At 39.2% G+C, this 20,047-nt stretch overlaps 1 protein-coding gene across 1 annotated transcript in view; it reads left to right on the top strand.

Moving 5' to 3' along the window:
* foxn1 (forkhead box N1) overlaps positions 1-20,047 on the top strand; it is a 78,571-nt gene that overhangs the window by 32,006 nt on the left and 26,518 nt on the right. The window contains exon 2 of the mRNA XM_039757073.1: positions 355-469. Within this exon, the coding sequence (XP_039613007.1) occupies positions 371-469 (99 nt within the window). The 5' untranslated portion in view covers positions 355-370. The remainder of the gene's footprint in view (positions 1-354; positions 470-20,047) is intronic.

Here is a 20,047-nt window from a genome sequence, read left to right as displayed (position 1 = left end):
CTTGCAGAAGTGATATATTCATGCTAATCTGAGACAGAGGCTGCGGGCTGAGGGGAGGGGGAAGCGTGATGTCAGGAGTAGGGAGCCAGGCAGGGCCCTCATCGTTGTCTTGTTTCACTTCCACGTGGGCACAGCTGTGGGGGACGGCTAGTAGAATATAAAGAGGACATGGAAGAAATTAAAATCTATTCATTAATCTTTCAAAAACTGGTGTAAAATACACCAGTCAGTGACACAGAGTCACAAATGCAGAAAAGGAAATATTATAACTGGGGCACCACAGTCTCTCCAATCTCCAAGTGACTGCCATTGTAATCCTCTCTTTTCTTATTTCTGCATATTTTTTTTTTTCAGAACTGAAATTTGAACAATGTCTGCAGTGTCTTCCAACAATTTTCTCCCTGGACCTGTCAACAACCCAGACCTTTCAATGCAGACATACAGAACAGCAGAGTCATCACACATGCAGGTGCAATGGACGCAAGTACACTACTGAGAGTGGAACTGGACTGGCAGAGCCCTTTTGGTTATTGCTCTATTACTTGGTTTTTTTGCTTGAAGCATGTAAGCAGCAGCACTCTGTTAGCAAACATTTGTCAGTAGTTCAGTGAGCCTTGGTTCAACTCCATTGCTCCCTTATACCTTATTTCATTATTAACTTCACACAATGCATAGAGCACTGTATCTAGTTGGAAAATGTGTATTGAGCACTCTTTATTCTTTCCACTCACTTGTAAAATATTATAGTACATTTAAAGGTTTTGCATCCTGTAACCTAGTGGATAATCTACTGCAGTGTAAACCACAAGGCTGCCAGTTCAGTTCCCATCTCACACTTTATGTATCCCAGTATGTCACATCTCAATAGTTTAATAATAATAAAAAAACAAATGAAAAACAAAACAGGAAGGCAATTGCACTATGTTGCAAATGTAAAATACATTGGGATGGAGCCCACAATAAAAATGCAAAGTACAAAATATATTGAATTCTTTTTTTATATTTGAATTCTGACAATTTAGTTATGTTTAAAATATTTAGACTAAACATTTGCAGAATTATTCTTACTGTTTTGCCTTGGAGGCACCTGTGGTTTTCTTTGCTTTATAAATTTACAATTGCTGCCTACTCAACAAATTGACAAACCACTGACACTGAGTGATAAAGATCATTTCATTTGTTTGGCTCATTATTTGCTTGTCGACAAGTATGTGTATGCTGTGGTGAGGATGTTAAAGATCACTTTACACTGTTTATAGACCCCAAATGTCAGTCATTCAGAACTCTTTAACTTAAATAAAACCTAGACTGTACCTAGAGTAGACCTAAAATCTAATCAAAAAGCAAGAGACATGCTAGTCGATCTCCTAAAACAGAATGACTCATTTATAAATAAGAGCTAAAAGTCAGCAAGTACAGTACATTATCCCTTTAATCCATAAATTGTGACAGCCTTTACCAGCCCTTTTATTACTTTGGATTTATTTGGGCCTATGATGGATTGTTATTCTGACCTCAGACACTTCCTGCCTTGCACCTATTTGTTACCAGGATAGACTCAGGTTCCCTACAGCCCTATAGTGGAAAAGGCAGATCCAGAAATAGATTAACTTGTACTTAAAAGAATTATAAATTACTTGGTCCATGGGTTTTCATAGAGAATAACCGCACCCTGAGGCCTTAAAACATTTCAAAGATATGAATCTACAGGTACAAATTTTCTATGAACTGCACTTAACTATTAGTCTAGTGAAGAATCTGAAGCCACCTTGAAAGTGTTTTGATATATTTAAATGTTTGTCTTCTCATTTCCACTTTGCAAGAGATACAAACAATTGTTGACTTGGTACTGACAAAAAAGCATAGTTTTAAGTGCAGAGACATAATTTGCCATACAAAATTCTGAAATGTCTCTATCCTGCTAAGAGTGTAAGGCTTGGTTTATTAGTCAATACACATAAATAGCACAGAGGCATATCAGACTGTCTGTGCATTGCTCCTCCACTTCATCAAAAAACATGCAATGCTGCGGCAGCTGCTGAGGAATTTTAATGAGGACAACTTGTCTTTTAGGAATGAAACATTCTTCCAAGTTTTTTTAATACTTAATTTATACCCCAAAGGAGATATATTTTATAAGATAATAAATCTTTTTTATATATAATTATATTAGGGGTCCATATATCACTGACATCTTTTTGTCATAAAGTGTACATCATGTAACATGTAAAGTGTTGTGCAAACCTGTTATTGTTACCTAATTCTGGAGTGCACACAAAGTAAAGACTAACACAATGATCAAGGAGTTTTTGTTATGTTCACTTAAATCTGGATCAGATATTTGAAACATGTTGTTAAATTCCCAGACACAGAGTATGAAGCCCATCCTGCAGGCATTTTTAAATCTTGCAATTCAGCCTGGGTTTCTGCCCAGAGGATCTCCCTATTTACCTCCATTATACAACAATATGTAAAATAACTTGCTTGGTTTTTACATTAATCAATCTGTGTAATGTATGTATCACCATCACAATGACCATAATCATGTAGCTAATGTACAGAAATATTAAAACGTGACGGAAATATCGTCACAGGAATGAAAACTTTGTATTGTTTGGCTTTAGTCAGCCTCATTCCAGCAAACCACAGAAATATCCAATGAATGGAGCATTCAAAACCTCAACAGTTTCATTACCAAGTTAAAATACCAGTACATATTTAACAATAAGATGACAAAATAATATCCAATTAGAACATATAACTTACTACAAACTGTATAACTTGTAAAAGTAGTCGAAGGTAGCTTTTACAACCTACAAAAATCAAATCAGACACTAGGATTATTATCATATTACATCTGCCATGTGAGTCTAGGTGTATTCATGACTAGGCCTTGCAAGGACAAGCGTCCTATTTAGACAAGAAAATGAGTAGTTTGATGTTAGCCCTAATAGTGTTCCAGTTACAATTGAATGTTGTCTCCATATCTATACTAATAAAAGGCAAAGCCCTCACTCACTCACTGACTCACTCACTCACTGACTGACTCACTGACTCATCACTAATTCTCCAACTTCCCGTGTAGGTAGAAGGCTGAAATTTGGCAGGCTTATTCCTTACAGCTTACTTACAAAAGTTGGGCAAGTTTCATTTCGAAATTCTACGCATAAGGGTCATAACTGGAAGCTATTTTTTCCCATATAATGTAATGGAGTCTTGAGTTGGAGATGGCCGCGGGGGGCGGAGTTTCGTGTGACATCATCACGCCTCCTACGTAAGTACGTAGAGAACAAGGAAGAACTCCAGCGATGAGCACAAAACGCCATTTCACAATTGAGAAGGCAGAAAAACATTATGAAGCAAATGATGCATACAAGCATATTCATAAGTACAGCTACTGCAGAAACAAAGCACGGCGTGAACCGTAAGTTTATATTAAATTAAGTTCATAGACAGGCTGCCACTAGCGTTTGTAATTTAGTGCCTGCCCATATAAGGCCGTCCATCAGCGGCAATCCAATACAAACACTGCCGGTAAATATTCACGTGTGAAGGACTGTGCTTATGCAGAGGAAGATGAGATGGTCAGGGTGGTGTTTGGCACAAACTCATTGAAACTGCGAGAGAAACTTTTAAGTGCCGGGTCTTAGCTGACATTACACGAGATGACACCAGTACAGCTGGGAACCTTCGATGCAAGAACACCAAGCGGCTCACGTGAACTGACGCAGTGCACAGACAAAAGCAACAGTTCCAAAGAGTGCTGAACAAAAACCGAATTACACAATTGAGAAGGCAGCAAAAAAATATGAAGCGTCTTATACATACAATCATATTCATAAGTGCAGCTACTGCGGAAACAAAGCACACGGTGGAAAAAGTGAATGTCCTGCTAAAGGAAGACAGCGTAAAAAAAACCCGTGCATGCAGTTTGTCACATCACAGATAAAAGGAAGACGAGCTGTTTATTGATGCAGTAAGGAACTAATCGATGAATGAAACCTCTTATCTTTACAACGATTGACAAACACGGAATGTAACTTGAACACATCCTACAAATACGAGCCTGATTGAAAGAAATAATGATAATCAAATCCTTGATGACAGCAACATTCAATAACACTCACAAAACAATTACTGTATATTGACAATCATGTTACGTTATTTTTAAAATGTTCCCTTTTCTTTTTCATAACTTCTACTTCTCCACTGCGGTACGGGTATATATATATATATAAATGTATATCTATAGCCCGATCTACAATACATACTTTAGCATAGACAAGCCACACGCTGTGGCTCAATTGTAGAGTCTTCGCCTCTAACACTGAGGTTCGATTCGAGAGGGTGTACTGACTATGTAGCGCTACCGATTCATTTTACCTTCATCTCCTTGGTTTGGGGCGTATGAAAAATATTAGGTTAACAGAATCATGTTACGTTATTTTTAAAATTTTCCCTTTCTTAGCACAAGCACAGTTGAGAAGCTTCGATGCATGTACTCCATAACGCGTTAAAAAATAACGCATTTAATCACACTTTCAATTCCAAGCAAACGGGAACTTTTGTCAATGCATGATTTCCTGGTACATCCATTACACTGATGCACACATCACAGCTACAAAAATGTTAGAGTCGGAATAAAGCGCGTTCCTACGACTGATCATTTCGACTACCCGAGAAGCCTTGATAAAAGCATGGTTTTGTGCACACTGAAAAGCAAGCAAAATTAGATGCATTACAGAAAGCGGACTTTGTGGCTTTACTGGGGATCATTGGACTTCCGTGACCGTTAGTAATTCTAAATACATCTAATTACAAAATGTTCAATGATCACACTGTTTTAGCCTAATGTACAAAATAATTTTGGCTAATGTTACTCAGAGTTTAAAGAGTAAGCTGGTCAAATTACCTTTTATGTTTCTGACTTATTTTTTAAGAAGAAAAACTGCACTTTATGGTGAAATTTTGGTTATTATTATTTAAAGACAATACTATTCTGAAAATGTACTTAAAGTACTTAAACTACCACTTTATTTTTAAGTCTGCCCAATTTTAACCAGGGATGATATTTTTGTTTCTGTTTTGAATTCAAATGCAGTTTAAAAGCTTTTTTTTCAGAAATTAAAACAGCTTCAGTTTACAATATTCATGTCCATGTCTATTATTTGATTCTGTCGCCCACTAAAACCGTTTTAAATAAAAAAAAAAACATTTGCGATTTGGGGCAAATTTACGTGTGCGATTACATACGATTAATCAAGATTAATTCTTACACAGCCTCTAATTAATTGGATTAATTTTTTAATCGAGTCCCACCTAATATATATATGTAGATATATATATGTAGATTTGTATATATATGTGTATATACAGTAAATATGTAGATATGTATATGTTGTATATACAGTATGTATATATGTGTATAGATGTGTATATATATATATATATATTTATATATATGTTTATATGTATATATATGTTTATATATGTGTCTCTGTGTGTATATATATATATATATATATATATATATATATATATATATATGCCAGCAACACTCATGACAATTACAAAACAATTACATTGTCAATCATGTTACGTTATTATTAAAATGTTTCCTTTTCTTTTTACTTCTCCGCTGCCAATCGCAGGTATTTTGCTATATATATATATATATATACAGTATATAAATAGATAGATATGACAACAACACTCATATCAATGACAAAACAATTACATTAACAATCATCTTACGTTATATTTAAAATGTTTGCTTTTCTTTTTCATAACTTCTTTAACACACTACTTCTCCGCTGCGAAGCGCGGGTGTTCTGCTAGTATATATATATATATATATAAGTATAATTTTGCGGAGCATGGTTTGTAGCCAATGGCACAAGAATAAGATTTAATCCCCTATGGCCATGAACTGGAGTAGGCTGGCTTGAGAAGATTATGCATTATGTTGTATAAAATACACTTTCTTACAGCTGGTATCTATCAATATATATTTCCTATTGCGGACTGAGGTTTTCATCACTGTCATTATCCCAATATAAAATAAATATAACATGCCGGATTAGCTGAGGAAACAAATACAATAACAATGTTAACATCCTTCCTCATTTTTCTAATGAATATCAACTGAATCTTCACTGAAATACACCAAAGAAAATACCAACTAATTCTTAAGTTGAACTGTGAATTTTAAACTTTTGGGTATCTGCTACTCCACCTAGTTATTGGTTGCAAGCTAAAAGGGAAAATGTAACCAGAAACAAACAGAACATGAAATATAATTCATAGTCAGAGAACAGAAAAAATACTCGGAAACAGTAATTCAGAAAATATCAATAAGAAACACTCTAAAGGTTTTTGTTTGTAAATTCAAACCATGGATGACCAGAAAGTGTAAAACACTGACCTTTATTCTGCTGTGGTGAGGACATCACACACTGCGTCGTCCCCATCACCAGGCCTAGTAATGGCATGGCAACCATCAACAAAAATATCCCAGAATGTTGTCATTCATAAGAAAAACAAGATATCATCATGGGAGAACATGAATCATACTTAACACTAGTAAAAGCACAAGGGAACAAAAAATAAATAATAAAAATAGATACCATGACCTTTAAAACCTCAGCAACTATACATATGTGCTGTAGCCCTGTGCAAGCAGTACAATGCCAAGTTTACATTCTTCCAAGCTGTAATGAACAAACCCCCTGCATGACATGTGTGCTTTTCTGATGTCACTCCAAACATGTCATTTTTTATACATGGCGCTGATGAAAATTGAGGTAGATGTGGAGCAGTATTTACAAAGTATCAAAACAAGAAAATAAACAAGCAAGAAAAGCAATGTACTGTATATACTTAATTCTTTAAACATGCTGCATGGCTCTAATCTCTAGATTATAATGTTTTCTTTGGTTTATATTCTTTATTTCCTTATTGTCCTACCATCTTTATTTTTGGTATTTGTTATAATGAAAGTTACTCAAAAAATAATAACCCTTTCATCTGTGTACTTTACTCATTGGTAAATTTTGACTGGTCTAAGTGAAATAAGCACAATTTCATCATTTTGTACTGTTGCTCTGAGAGCAAGTTTAAACGCTACCAGTATAATTTTATAAATTTTTTCCATATTTTGATATTGAAAGTAGGTAAATGCTGAAATGATTTGTAAGTGTAACAGTAAGCAATACAGCTGTCAGAAAACACACAATGATTATTATTATGCTTTATTACATTCAGTTGCTTCAGTATCTCAAATTCTATAAAATAGATTACCAGTAACATGTTCTTGTCTCCTGCAGCACAGAGAAGTGTAGCAGGATGCAACAATAAGCAATTAATAAACATAGATATCTTTAATAATTAATCAAATACAGTATGATCAGTGATTTAAACCCTTTTGCTACTTTTGCCACATGACTTAGAGTGCCACAAAATCATGTAAAGTGGATCTTCATCTCTCTCTCTCTATATTATATCTATACTAATAAACGGCAAAGCCCTCACTCACTCACTCACTCATCACTAATTCTCCAACTTCCTGTGTAGGTAGAAGGCTGAAAGGTGAAATTTGGCAGGCTTATTCCTTACAGCTTAACTTACAAAAGTTAAGCAGGTTTCATTTTGAAATTCTACACGTAACGGTCATAACAGTCGATAACGGTCGACAACGTCCGCCATAGTTGAACTTTCTTATTTATGACCCCATCTTCATGAAATTTGGTAGGCGTCTTCCCTGTGCTAACCAAAACCGATGTACGTACTTATTTCAATGGTATGACGTCACTGTCGGCCGCCATATTGAACTTTCCAACGTCACTAATTCTCCAACTTCCCGTGTTGGTAGAAGGCTGAAATTTAGCAGGCTCATTCCTTACAGCTTACTTTCATTTCGAAATTCTACGCGTAACGGTCATAACAGTCGACAACGTCCACCATGTTGAACTTTGTACGTACTTATTTCGGTGGTATGATGCCACTGTCGGCCGCCATATTGAACTTTTCAACAGTCTTTGTTACTTATGGGCCCATCTTTAAAAATTTGGTACGCGGGTTCCCAACGCTAACTGAATCCTACTTGCATACATTGTGAACGCTGGCCCGGACACAGACAGACGGACATCTTGTTTATCACCCAACACACCGTTTATTTACAATATTTACAAGTCTTTAATCGTGCACTACCAACTCCAGTGCCTCCTGCACCGATTCCCCCAATGTCCAGGCCACACAGTCCTGTGCCTTTCTTTCTCCTGGCCGCCTCCAGTCCTCACTCCAGCTCCGTCCTCTTCCACCCGACTTCCGCCCATGACTGGAGTGAGGCGGCCCCTTTTATAGGAACCCGGATGGGCTCCAGCTGCTTCCCGGCAATCAGTCCTAGCCACACCCCAGTGTGGCGGAAGTGCTGCGCACCCAGAAGCCGTCCGGGTGTCCCCTGTCGTCTTCCCCCCAGCACTTCCTGGTGTGGCGGAAGTGCTGGGCTCCAGGGTTCCTCAGGCATCTGGGCGCCGCCTGGCGGTGGCCACGGTCCCTACAGGGCTGGGCTTCCAAGCCCTGTACCCGAGGCCCCCAACATAACCAGGACGGACGCCCCCTTGCGGTCTAGAGGAGGCACAAGCCCTTCTCTGGTCCTCCTGGGACCACAACATATATACGTCCATAACCTGCAGCTCGGTCACTGTGTGAGGCGGCGTTGGGTCCCCCATCCCAACGCCTCCCACGTTGTTGGCTGCCTGCCTATATAAGACCGTCCGTCGCTCCAGTCTCTACATTCCCTTCCTTGCTTCGCCACGGGATTCACGTCTCCCTGCTGATAACTACAGCCTTTTTATTTAATCCACGGCTTCTCCGCTGTTTTATTGTTCATTTATTATGATTATAGTTATTGTGTAGGTATTTTAGACTTACTTTACAATGTTCAGGTACCCATTTCCTTTATCATTCCAACCGTACCCCCATTGACATGTCTATCGCGGTGATCACCATCAATCAAAGAACTGTCACTTGCCGAGTGGTTTCCATGCCCGGAGATGGCACCTACCTTTTCCATTCTCTTTGTTACATATTGCACGGCCATATCAGGCTCACTCTTCATATCCGGAGGAACATTGTGTCTTATGTATTGAATGACTGGGACAGGTTCAAGGTGTGGACTGATGACGGTAAAGGCGATAATTATACTACACAGGAGCACTATAAGAGTGAAATGCTTAAGCCCTTCACCTATGCATCTGCATGTGAGTTGATGGCTGCCGCTGAATTGTTCGGTTGTCGCTTTCAAGTGTACCAAAATGGCCAAATATTTTACACCTTTCGACAACCGCCAATGCCTCTTAAACATCTTAGATTCACAGGTGACGATTTCAGTAGGTGAAGATTTTCATTTCGAAATTCTACGTGACGGTCATAACTGGAACCTAGTTACGTACATATATACGGCCATAGCCTGCAGCTCGGTCACTGTGTGAGGCAGAGTTGCGTCCCTCATCATCACGCCTCCCACGTAATTGAGTGCCTGCCCATATAAGGCCGTCCGTCAGCAGCAATCCAATAGACATGCTGCCGCTAAATATTCACGGGTGAAGGACTGTGCTTATGCAAACGAAGATGAGATGGTCAGGGATAGACCAGTGTTTGGCACAAACTCAGTGAAAGTGTGAGAGAAACTTTTAAGTGCTGGGTCTGAGCTAACGAAATAGCACAACCACAGCTAAGAACCTTCGATGCATGTACTCCGAGTGGCTCACATGAACTGACTTTGCAGGACTGGTAAAGGTAAACCCGTGCATGCAGTGTGTGATGTCTAAGATAAAGAGGAAGACTAGCTGTTTATTGATGCAGTAAGAAAGGAACAACCCTCTGAATCTGGACAAGCCTTTGTAGACATATCAATAGGAAAGCAAGGTGTAAAGCTTAAGGTTAACATAAGTTCATAGACATGCTGCTGCTAAATATTCGCAGGCAAATCCACAACTTAATACCGGGAATGCCTGTTAAACATCTTAGATTCACAAGTACCGATTTGGGTAGTGAACACTTCAATGAATGAAACCTGTTATCTTTACAACAGTTGACAAACAAGGAACATAATTTGAGCACAACACATCCTCCAAATACAAACCTGATTGAAAGAAATAATGATAATCAAATCCTTGATGACAGTAACACTCATAACAGTGACAAAACAATTACTTTGACAATCATTTTACGTTATTTTTTAAATGTTTTCTTTTCTTTTTTATAACTTCTTTAACACACTACTTCTCCGCTGCGAAGCGCGGGTATTTTGCTAGTATAGAGTTTGCATGTTCTCCCTGTATCTGCGTGGGTTTCCTCCCATAATCCAAAGACATGCAGGTTAGGTGCATTGGCGATCTGAAATTGTCCCTAGAGTGTGCTTGGTGTGTGGGTGTGTGTGCCCTGCGGTGGGCTGGCGCCCTTCCCGGGGTTTGTTTCCTGCCTTGTGCCTTGTGTTGGCTAGGATTGGCTCCAGCAGACCCCCATGACCCTGTAGTTAGGATATAGCGGGTTGGGTGATAGATGGATGGATGTAATATATCGAGCCCCGGACACAGACAGGCGGACATCAGTTTGTTACCCAGCACACGTTTATTTACAAACTGTTATTTACAATAAAGAGTGCATAACCCAGTGCCATAGCACCAATCACCCCAAAGTCCAGGCCTCTTTCCTTAGTGTCTCACTTGGAGCCGCCTCCACTCCTCTGCTCCAAGACTCTTATCCACTTCCACCTGACTCCAGCCATCAAATGGAGGGAGGCGGCCCCTTATATACATGCCCGGATGGGCTCCAGGTGCTTCCCAACACTCTTTATATATATATATAAAATCCAATGTCTGTCTGTATGTCAGTCCGCTTTCACGAGAGAACTACTTAACGGATTTAGATTGTTTTTTTTTCTATAATTTGCTTGAACATTCTGGTTGACTTTGCGACTTCTTTCACTGCTTTATGTATCATAGTTCACTTGTGGTACAGATTTATTTGTGCAAATCTGAGAGACATACAGCAGGTCGAGGGGAGGGTGGTGGCTGACCTCCTCACTCACACACCAGCCTCGGAGCATATATCTTATCTCCGCTTAGCTAGCGAACGAGAGAACTACTTAACAGATTTAGATCTTTTTTTTTCTATAACTTGCTTGAACATTCTAGTTGATTTTGTGACTTCTCTTATTGCGCTAAGAATCATAGTTCACTTGCAGGAGCGATATATTCGCACAAATCTGGGACAGAGGCTGCGGGCCAACGGGAGGAGGAAGCATAACTTCAGGAGTAGGGAGCCAGGTGGAGCTTTTCTCACTGTCCTGTTTCACTACTACATGGGCGGATCCACGGGGGACGGCTAGTATAGAATAAAAAATAAAATAAAATTAAAAAGTTCAGCACAAGCTGGTCTGCTTATTTTAGAATTCCTCTAATGATTTCCAAAATAAAGAACAGAATCCTCAATTATAGAATCTGATTTTTACAAGTTTGAGATATTATAGAACATAATTTCCCCAATGAGTTAAGAAAGCTAGATTAGTTAGGATTCTTCCTACTTACCAAAATAAGTCTGCATGCAAGCAGTGTAGTATAAGATATAGAAATAGGTTTTTCATAGCAAAGTGATATTCCATCTGGTGTCACTTCAAATAATGCTGTTAAAGCATTAGTAGTAATTTTAGATCAAAGGCTATCTTAGAGGTATCCAAAAATCTTTACCCAAAATGGCTTGACTGCAGGACATTCTGAAACATATGACCTATAGATGCAAGAATATGAAATTAGTCACAGTTTAGATGTTGTCCTGGGTACATTTTAGACAATTTTAGGTGAAATATACTGTAAGTTAAATTCTGGCATGCTTGGTGCATACTAAATTATATTGTACTTTATGAATGGCTGACTTTCGTTTCATTTCTGATATTTGAAAAATTCATTTTCCCATCATTTTCTAATATCAATAAAGGGTAAATTCTTTGAAATGTGTTAATGTACTCTGGAGATGCTATCTGCATACTCTTCCAAATTAGCCAGTATTTATTCAGGAATGAAAGATGAGGGAAGTTGGGTAGGCTGCTTCTAACAAAGTTTTTCATTTGTATATAGAAGAAAATGTGTGCTGCTGGAAGATTAAATTTGGAGCATAATAGTTTAAAAGACACAAATACATTATCGGTATAGAAATCTCTAAATTTCACAATGCCTAGTGACTTCTGAATAGGTTACAGAAAGCAGGAAGGAATGAGGGATTGATTATCTTACATAGAAACAATAGATACGTTTCTCTGCCTTTAAATGTGTCCTGTTTTGGTTCCCTATATTTAACGTAATGGTTATTAGTGTTCACTGTGGGATTATGATGAACAAGATTTATTTTCCATGCCTAACCAAGAATGTGTTATTTCATGGACTTCAGCCACTTTCCAATGTTTTGGTGTCTCTATATTTGCAACCGAGTAATAGAACGAAAACCTTAATAGTGCAATGCCACCTTTATCTTTAGGTCTCTATAGAATCACCATTTTAATGTGTGGTTATTTTGACCAACCTGAATTCCAGAGAAATAAAATTACAATTAAGTCTAACCTCTTCTAGGAGGATTTGTTAATATACTGTATATAGGGATGCCCTAAAAAAGATAGAGGCTCTGGGAGGATGTACATTTTGTCAATATTAATTTCGTCAGCTAAAGTAACATGGAGGGGATGCCACCTATTAACACCTTGCTTAATGTTTCCATCATATTACTAAAATTATGTTTAAGAGGATGCTTTTGATTTCTTGTAAGAAGAGTGTCCATATTGTTTTACAAATCACAAATGATGTTGTCTTAAATTATCTTAATGCAAATCATCTCAATTTATTTATTCCTAAAGGGCTGCAGAATATATATATATAATCAAAAAGTAAAAGTGCAGATTGGTAAAGTCGCCAGAGTGAGCTATGTCCTCAGATGAAGATATCAATTAATTGCTTTGCTCTTGACCTTTGGTGGTTGCAGGGGAAGTACAGTAGTGTATGATAAGGAAGGTTATAGAGCTGTGGTCAGGGAAGGCTTAAGGTAAGGTTTAAGATTATATGCTGCACTAAAGCCACATTGACTAATGGTGTCTCCTCTAATGAATTTTCTTCTTTAAAATAGTATGACTAAAAGAGATTACAGTGGTACCACATTACTTGGTACTCTGTTGTATTCTTGTTCTACCTCACAATGCTTAATAACTTCTAAATGATCCCCCTTGAAGGAACTGGTGTGTTTATATTAGTATTAGACAGCATCTAATAATGGTGGGTTCGGGTTGTCCACGTTGAAGGTTGTAGCTCATTAATATGTATCATATGGCATCTAAGACTAGGGGTGGAGGGTGATGGTTTGGACAAACACCTTTTTAAGGTACTGTCACATTGATATTAGTATTAGATTGCATCTAATAGCTAGGGCAGCTGCCTCCCATGAGAACGTATGTGACATGGCCCTTCATCCCCACACCAGACCCAAAGGGTCGAACGGCCAGAACCGAGAGGTCGTGAACCCGTGAAATAGCATTGCCGTTGGTGTGGAGAGATCCTCGACATTGAATGAGTGTAAACCTGTAAGGCTGGAGGTCCAAAAAACAACTTGTGAATAGGGGGATTGATTTCTTGTGTACTACCATCCACTGGGGAGTGATGTGGTCAGTAACCATGGACTACAAGGGAATACTTCAACTGGATAACTCCCCATTTGATTGCCAGAACCTCTCATTCCACCACTGCATACCTGGTTTCCTGGTCCAACTTAGGCTCTGGAACATATCAACACCATCAACGCTTTTTCACAGCACGGAATCAAGACCTGTGTCTGACACTTCAGTCTGGAGAACCAAAGGCAAAAAAAAGTTAGGAGCCTTAAACATTGGTGCTGACATCGGGGCTTGCTTTAGGTCACAAAATGCAGTGTCTGTTTTTTCATCCCATACCACGTTGTTTGGGGCCCTTTTCTTAGTTAAATCCGTCAAGGGCACTGCTCTCTTGGAGCAGCTAGGTATAAACCGGTGGTAGTACCTTGCTAAACCTAGAAATGCTTGGACTTGCTACTTGGTCTTTGGATGGGGACAGTTAAGTAGATAAGTAAGTACTGTGACCCAGCCTACAAGGTAGCCTAAATATTTGGCCTCAGTTAATCCAAAGAAGCATTTATTTGGGTTAATCCGAAGTCCGGATTTACCAAATGTATGAAGCACTGCTTGGATATGCTGTAGGTGTTTCTTCCACGTGCTGGAATAGATGATGTCATTAAATTAGATGGCACTATAGGCATTGCGGGAATGAAACACTCTATACCATCAGACATTGGAAGGTTGCCAGTGCCCCATGCAATCTAAATGTAAGGACACAATAATTCCAGTGTCCACTAAGGTTGCTAAACACTGCCTTTACCTTTGTGGAGTTCATTAAAGGAACCTGCCAGTAACATTTTGTCATGTCAAGAGTGGTCAAAAACTCCACCCTGCCAAGCTGCACAAGGAGGTCATTCACTAATGGCATCAGGTTGACATCAAGTTAGTAACCAAGACTAAGGGACTGCACCAGAAACTAAGACTTTACTCAATTACACCTAAGTCCAGCATGCACTTGTTTTCCAGTTCCACTCCTGTTCAGTCTACCTCTGGGAGTTTATATGGCTGTTCTCTGATGATCACCCCAGGTTCAGTAACAATGTCATGGGCTACCAGAGAAGTCTGCCTGTGTTTCTCACTTACCACCTCCGGGACAGACTGGATGACTGATTCCAGCTCCTGCCACTGCTTGGCCATCAAATTGGGACCAAATTTAAGGATTGTTTTGCAAGTGAAGAGTGAACAGGGCTGTCCAGTGAGGGGGACCAAGGTTCCTGTCCTTCTATGGTTTCAGCAGGTTTACGTGATAAACCCATTTGCTTGGTCGACAATTGGGTTGTTTTACCAAATAATCGACAAACTCCTTCCTTTGCTTAACTTTGTACAGGCTTGCCAATGGGCCAGTAGTTTAGAGTGGGAGGTGGGAACGAGGACCATGATACAATTTCCCAGTCAGATTCCTGAAGAGACGTACCACAGTCATAATAGTGGGCCTATGCTGCTTACGTCTTTTCCATTTGTTCTTAAAGATCGAGCCAAATTTTCATGAATCTATAATGTAATTGCGCAAAATATTATAATATATTGTGGAAGGAAGGGCCTCCCAGCATTCTTTTAGAATGTCCAATATGGACTGGGGTTGTTGCCCATAAAGTAATTCAAAAGGGGAGAAGCCCATAGAGGCTTTGGGGACTTCCTAATAGGCAAATAACACAAGGGGAAGTCATTGATCACCGTTTCTCTTGTCCTTGCTGACCACTTTGCATAGCATATGTTTGAAGATCTGGTTAAACCATCAGTTTGAGAATGATATACAGAGATCTTTATGTGCTTAACTTTGAGTAACTTGGTCACTTCCCAGAACGTCTCCGAACAGAAAGGCGTCACATGGTCTATAAAGACTTTCCTGGTGATGCTGACTCACGCAAAGACCCCCAGTAGCTCCCGTGCAATGTTTTTGCTAATGGCTGTATGCAAAGAGACAACCTCAAGATAACGGGTAGCATAATCAATAAGGACAATGTTGACTCCTATACCTTCAAATGGGATGTCAATAAGGGCAATGGAAATTAAAGAATCATGGTCCTTCTTAGGAATCTGTCGCATTTGACACTCTTGACATGAAGCACAAAAGCAACGGACCTCATCTTTAATTCCCAGCCAATCTAATGGGAGCTTAATGCACTCCAGGGTTTTATTTGGTTCCCAAGTAGGCACCTAAGGAAGTGGGTGTATGCTAGCTCACAGACTTGCAGCCAAAAGTTGGGAATAACAGGAGCTACCTTACCTCCCCCTCATGCTTTGCTACTTGATACAGGAGGCCGTTATTTAAAACAAAGTGTGGTTCCTGTGGCATGGGATGTTAAGTGCATTAGCAGTTTACCAGAACCACTGCATTTCTTGCAAACTTGAGGGAATCCTCATTCTACTGTTACCTTTTGAAGGATGCCAGTGTTTGCCTAAACTGGAAATGCAACATGTGACGTTGCAGGATCCACCATGTCATAATGCACGGCCACATGCAAGTTATCATTGTCCATCACTAGGCCTAAAGGTTTTTCAGTAGTGGATTGTTTCATATCACTTTTACTTCAGACCAGTCTCGTCCCAGTATCACTATATCAGTATACCAGCATGCTTCCCCATGAATACAGGTCAGAGTGGTCTTTCTCTCAAACCACTGTCACGGTAACACAAAACGGTGAGTGACAATGGAAATGTTACTGCCAAAATGATGACTGCCGTAACCTTATCACCATATACAAACAACATCCCTTTACAGGGAAGAGACAGAGTGTTAGAGAGAGCATAGTACCTTTCTTCCTTCACCGAGCTGCAGTCCATGGGCTTACTGAACAGAGGGCACTTGAGGATAGCGTGCCCTACCTCCCTGTACAGTGGAACCTCGGTTCACGAACGTCTCGGTACACATACAACTCGGTTCATGACCAAAAAGTTCGCCCCTCAGTTCACGACCACACACTCGGTATACGAACAAGCCAGTTTCCCTTTCGGTTTGTGCACGCCGATGATTTCCGTACATGTTGCATTTTTCTCGGTCAGACGTGCCTGCCTGCACGTGCGTACCTGCTTTTGCTGTGAACTCTTTGTGCTCTATTCCATTTCCCTTCCAGTTCATACGCACCGATTACTGTATTTAGGAACGTGTTGAGCCGCTCCCTGTTCATTGATTTCAGTCAGACGTGCGTGCTTTACCTGTGATCTCTTTGTGCTCTACAGTATTTTGTATGCTTTTGCAGTTAACCATGGCTTCTAAGAAAGTGAACAGTGGTAAGAAGAAAGTTTTGAAGAAAATTGAAATCGAAGTAAAGAAAGAAATTATTGAAAAGTTTGAGCGTGGCATTCGTTTTACTGCTCTTGCCGCCAAGTACAAGAAGTCAAAATCTACGATTTCGACTATTCTAAAGCAGAAAGAATCTATTAAAGCAGCTGATGTTTCAAAAGGAGTTACAGCGTTAACTAGGCAGAGGCCTCAAGTGCTGGAAGAGGTGGAAAAATTGTTGCTAGTGTGGTTGAACGAGAACCAACTTGCAGGGGACAGCATAAGAGAGATGTTATGCGAGAAAGCCAGGAAGATTCATGGCGATTTGCTGCAAAACTATCCACCCTGACAAAGCAGTTACGAACAGAGTGATAAACATGATGAACGACAATATTGTCTCGCATTTCCGAAAAATTTTAATGCGTAGGAAAAGGCAAGTCACATTAGACCACTATTTCACTAAGTCTGATCCACCAGCTAAACACACCAGAGACCCAAGAAATCACAACAGAGAAAACACCTGAAGGAAAACATCCCTCCATTGCGGAGCCAGACTCTCCCTCAAAACTTCCTCTCCACCCATTTCCTCCTCACTTCATGCCAGAACTCAACTCATGCAAGCTTAGTTTTCTTGGTGGTTTATGTATTACGGATTTTTCAAAAGTTAATTTTTTAGTTCGTAGCGTGATTTGTTGCAATGTTACTGCTGCTGGATTATGTGAATTTCCCCTTGGGATTAATAAAGTATCTATCTATCTATCTTTCTTGGTGGTTTATTAAATTACAGATTTTTCAGATGTTCCTTTTTTTTCCCTGTGCTTAAAAATCATTTTAAAAAAAGTGTTTACTGTACAGCGATCGGGTTGTAAGGCTATTAGCGTGAACTCGTGCAATGTTACTTTCTTGGTTGCTTGTGGTTGGTTTTTAAATAAATTTCGGATTTGTTCAAATGTTCCTTTTTTTTTCCCTTGTGCTTAAAACTCATTAAAAAAAGTGTTTACAGCAATCGGGTCATAAGGCTATAGCGCAAACTCTTCCAATGTTAGTTTTCTCTGTTGTTCAAGGTTTTCTCGGTGTTATTCAATGTTTTTACATTTAGTTTACTATTAGATGTGCATTCTATCGTATAATTAACTAAATTTGTGCTTAAAAATCTTTAAAGAAATCTATTTACATACAGTTCGTACTGTCTGGAACATATTAATTGTAATTACATACAATCCTATGGGGGAAATTGCTTTGGTTCACGAGCAACTCGGTTTACGACCAGAGTTTTGGAACGAATTATGGTCGTGAACCGAGGTTCCACTGTACTTGAAACAGTGTGGGGGTTTCATGTGCTGCTTCTTCTTCGGCCTTGTCACGGACTCCATACTGCGGTGGGTGGGCTCTCAGTGAGCAACACATCCTGTTTGGACTTGATGAGCAGTCTGTTCTGACTTCTCAGATAGCAAAACTGATATGTCGCTCTAGTTTCCATGTTCCAACAGGACTATCTCCGGACCATCTGGGAGAGATATTCAGGGAGTTTGTTAACGAAAATGTCACAAGCGATCTTCTCAACAATCTTCCGGACATCATTAACATCTGGCCGTAGCCAGCACCTTGTCTTACCCATATATCAAAACCTTGCAAGCAAGCTGGACTCTCTAGGTCAAACCTCCACTCATGAGAAATCCATGCCGAAGAAACGCCATACCTCTTTATGTCCATGGCCTTAAGACTGTCACAGTTAGAGGCATTCTCCTATGATAGATCATAATTTTATGTGAATTTCCCCTTGGAATTAATAAAGTATCTATCTATCTAATAGGTCTCTGCACTTCGCCCTTTATGGACTATATGTGCTCCTAGTGGTATCTAGTGGCGGTACATTCAAAAATCAAAAACTAAGTTTCGATATCATCTTTCTCAAGAACAATACCTGCAACGGTGCCCACGACTTGTCCTGCTGAATAACAACATATGGTTATGACCGACGAGGTTGTGTCACTGGAGTTCTGTGGCCATGTTAGTGAGAATGCCATTCAGGCTTGCTCCTTGGTCTTACTAGTACCAAAGATCATGCCAAATACGCCAACTGAGGCATAAACACAAGAAACAAAGATAAAGATTTGGGATAGCTACCCCTTATATTTGAAATAATCGATGAATTGAAGCAAAAACGGTCCTTACAAATGGAGTTTGGAACAGAATTGAATACATTGAGTTAAGATGGCATTTATTTAGTGGGTTGACCAGAAGTGAGATCATGGGAGCCAGAACAGGAAGTGAGGTCAGAACAATCAGATGGGATTTCCTTATATTAGTCTGCAGAGGAAAGATAGAAGGTATTAGTGGACAGTATCACCCTTTGGTCTGATGTACAATTTCAATTACTTAAGACCCTCAGCTACCTCCTATGCGCATGTGTGTGACTATGATTAAAAAAATTAATTTCCTAATTGTATGGGATAAATTGCGATTAACTGCATCTAACATTAAAACATTCAATCATAAAACAAATACACAAATCATGAAGCAAATATATACTGAATCTCAAAATTAATATAGAATCAACACAAAGGAACTTTTAAAAATTTAATGGTTACGTTTAAACTTAAACAATGACCTGAAACCTGACCTTTTAACAAAATACTACTTGAGATAGTACAACCTAAATTTGAATGCTTTCCTAAAAGTCAAGTTGAAAAGGAGGAAATAAGAAAATGAGGCCATCGTATTAATTCTCAAATTGGAATGGCATATGAGACACAGACATGTCAAAGTAAAAATTAAACAACTTAAATAACTATAGACTTTAAATTCACTGCTAAAGACTGATTTAACTGAAATAAGCATCTCTTAAATGGGCATTCATTACAACTTGAGTTAAAACTCCACAAATGCCATCCTCAATTGCTCATCACCATTGATGACTTTATAATTATACTCTAAACAAGTGTTTTTCAACTGGTGTGCAATGAGAGCTACCCAGGTGTACCATATAGCACCACCAGTATGTGCAGGCAAAGGGAGGAAGCAACTGGGAAAATGCATTCAAAGTGCTCACTAGGTGCTGTGTCTTAAAATGCCAAGCTTTTTTTTTTTTTTGCTGGCATCTCTGATAGTCCCACCCTTTCAGACAGTTTAGC

Source organism: Polypterus senegalus, chromosome 6 (genome assembly GCF_016835505.1).
Source record: "Polypterus senegalus isolate Bchr_013 chromosome 6, ASM1683550v1, whole genome shotgun sequence".
Lineage (NCBI taxonomy): Eukaryota > Metazoa > Chordata > Cladistia > Polypteriformes > Polypteridae > Polypterus > Polypterus senegalus.
Note: the sequence above shows the minus strand (reverse complement) of the source record. Positions and strands in the feature narration are given on the sequence as shown.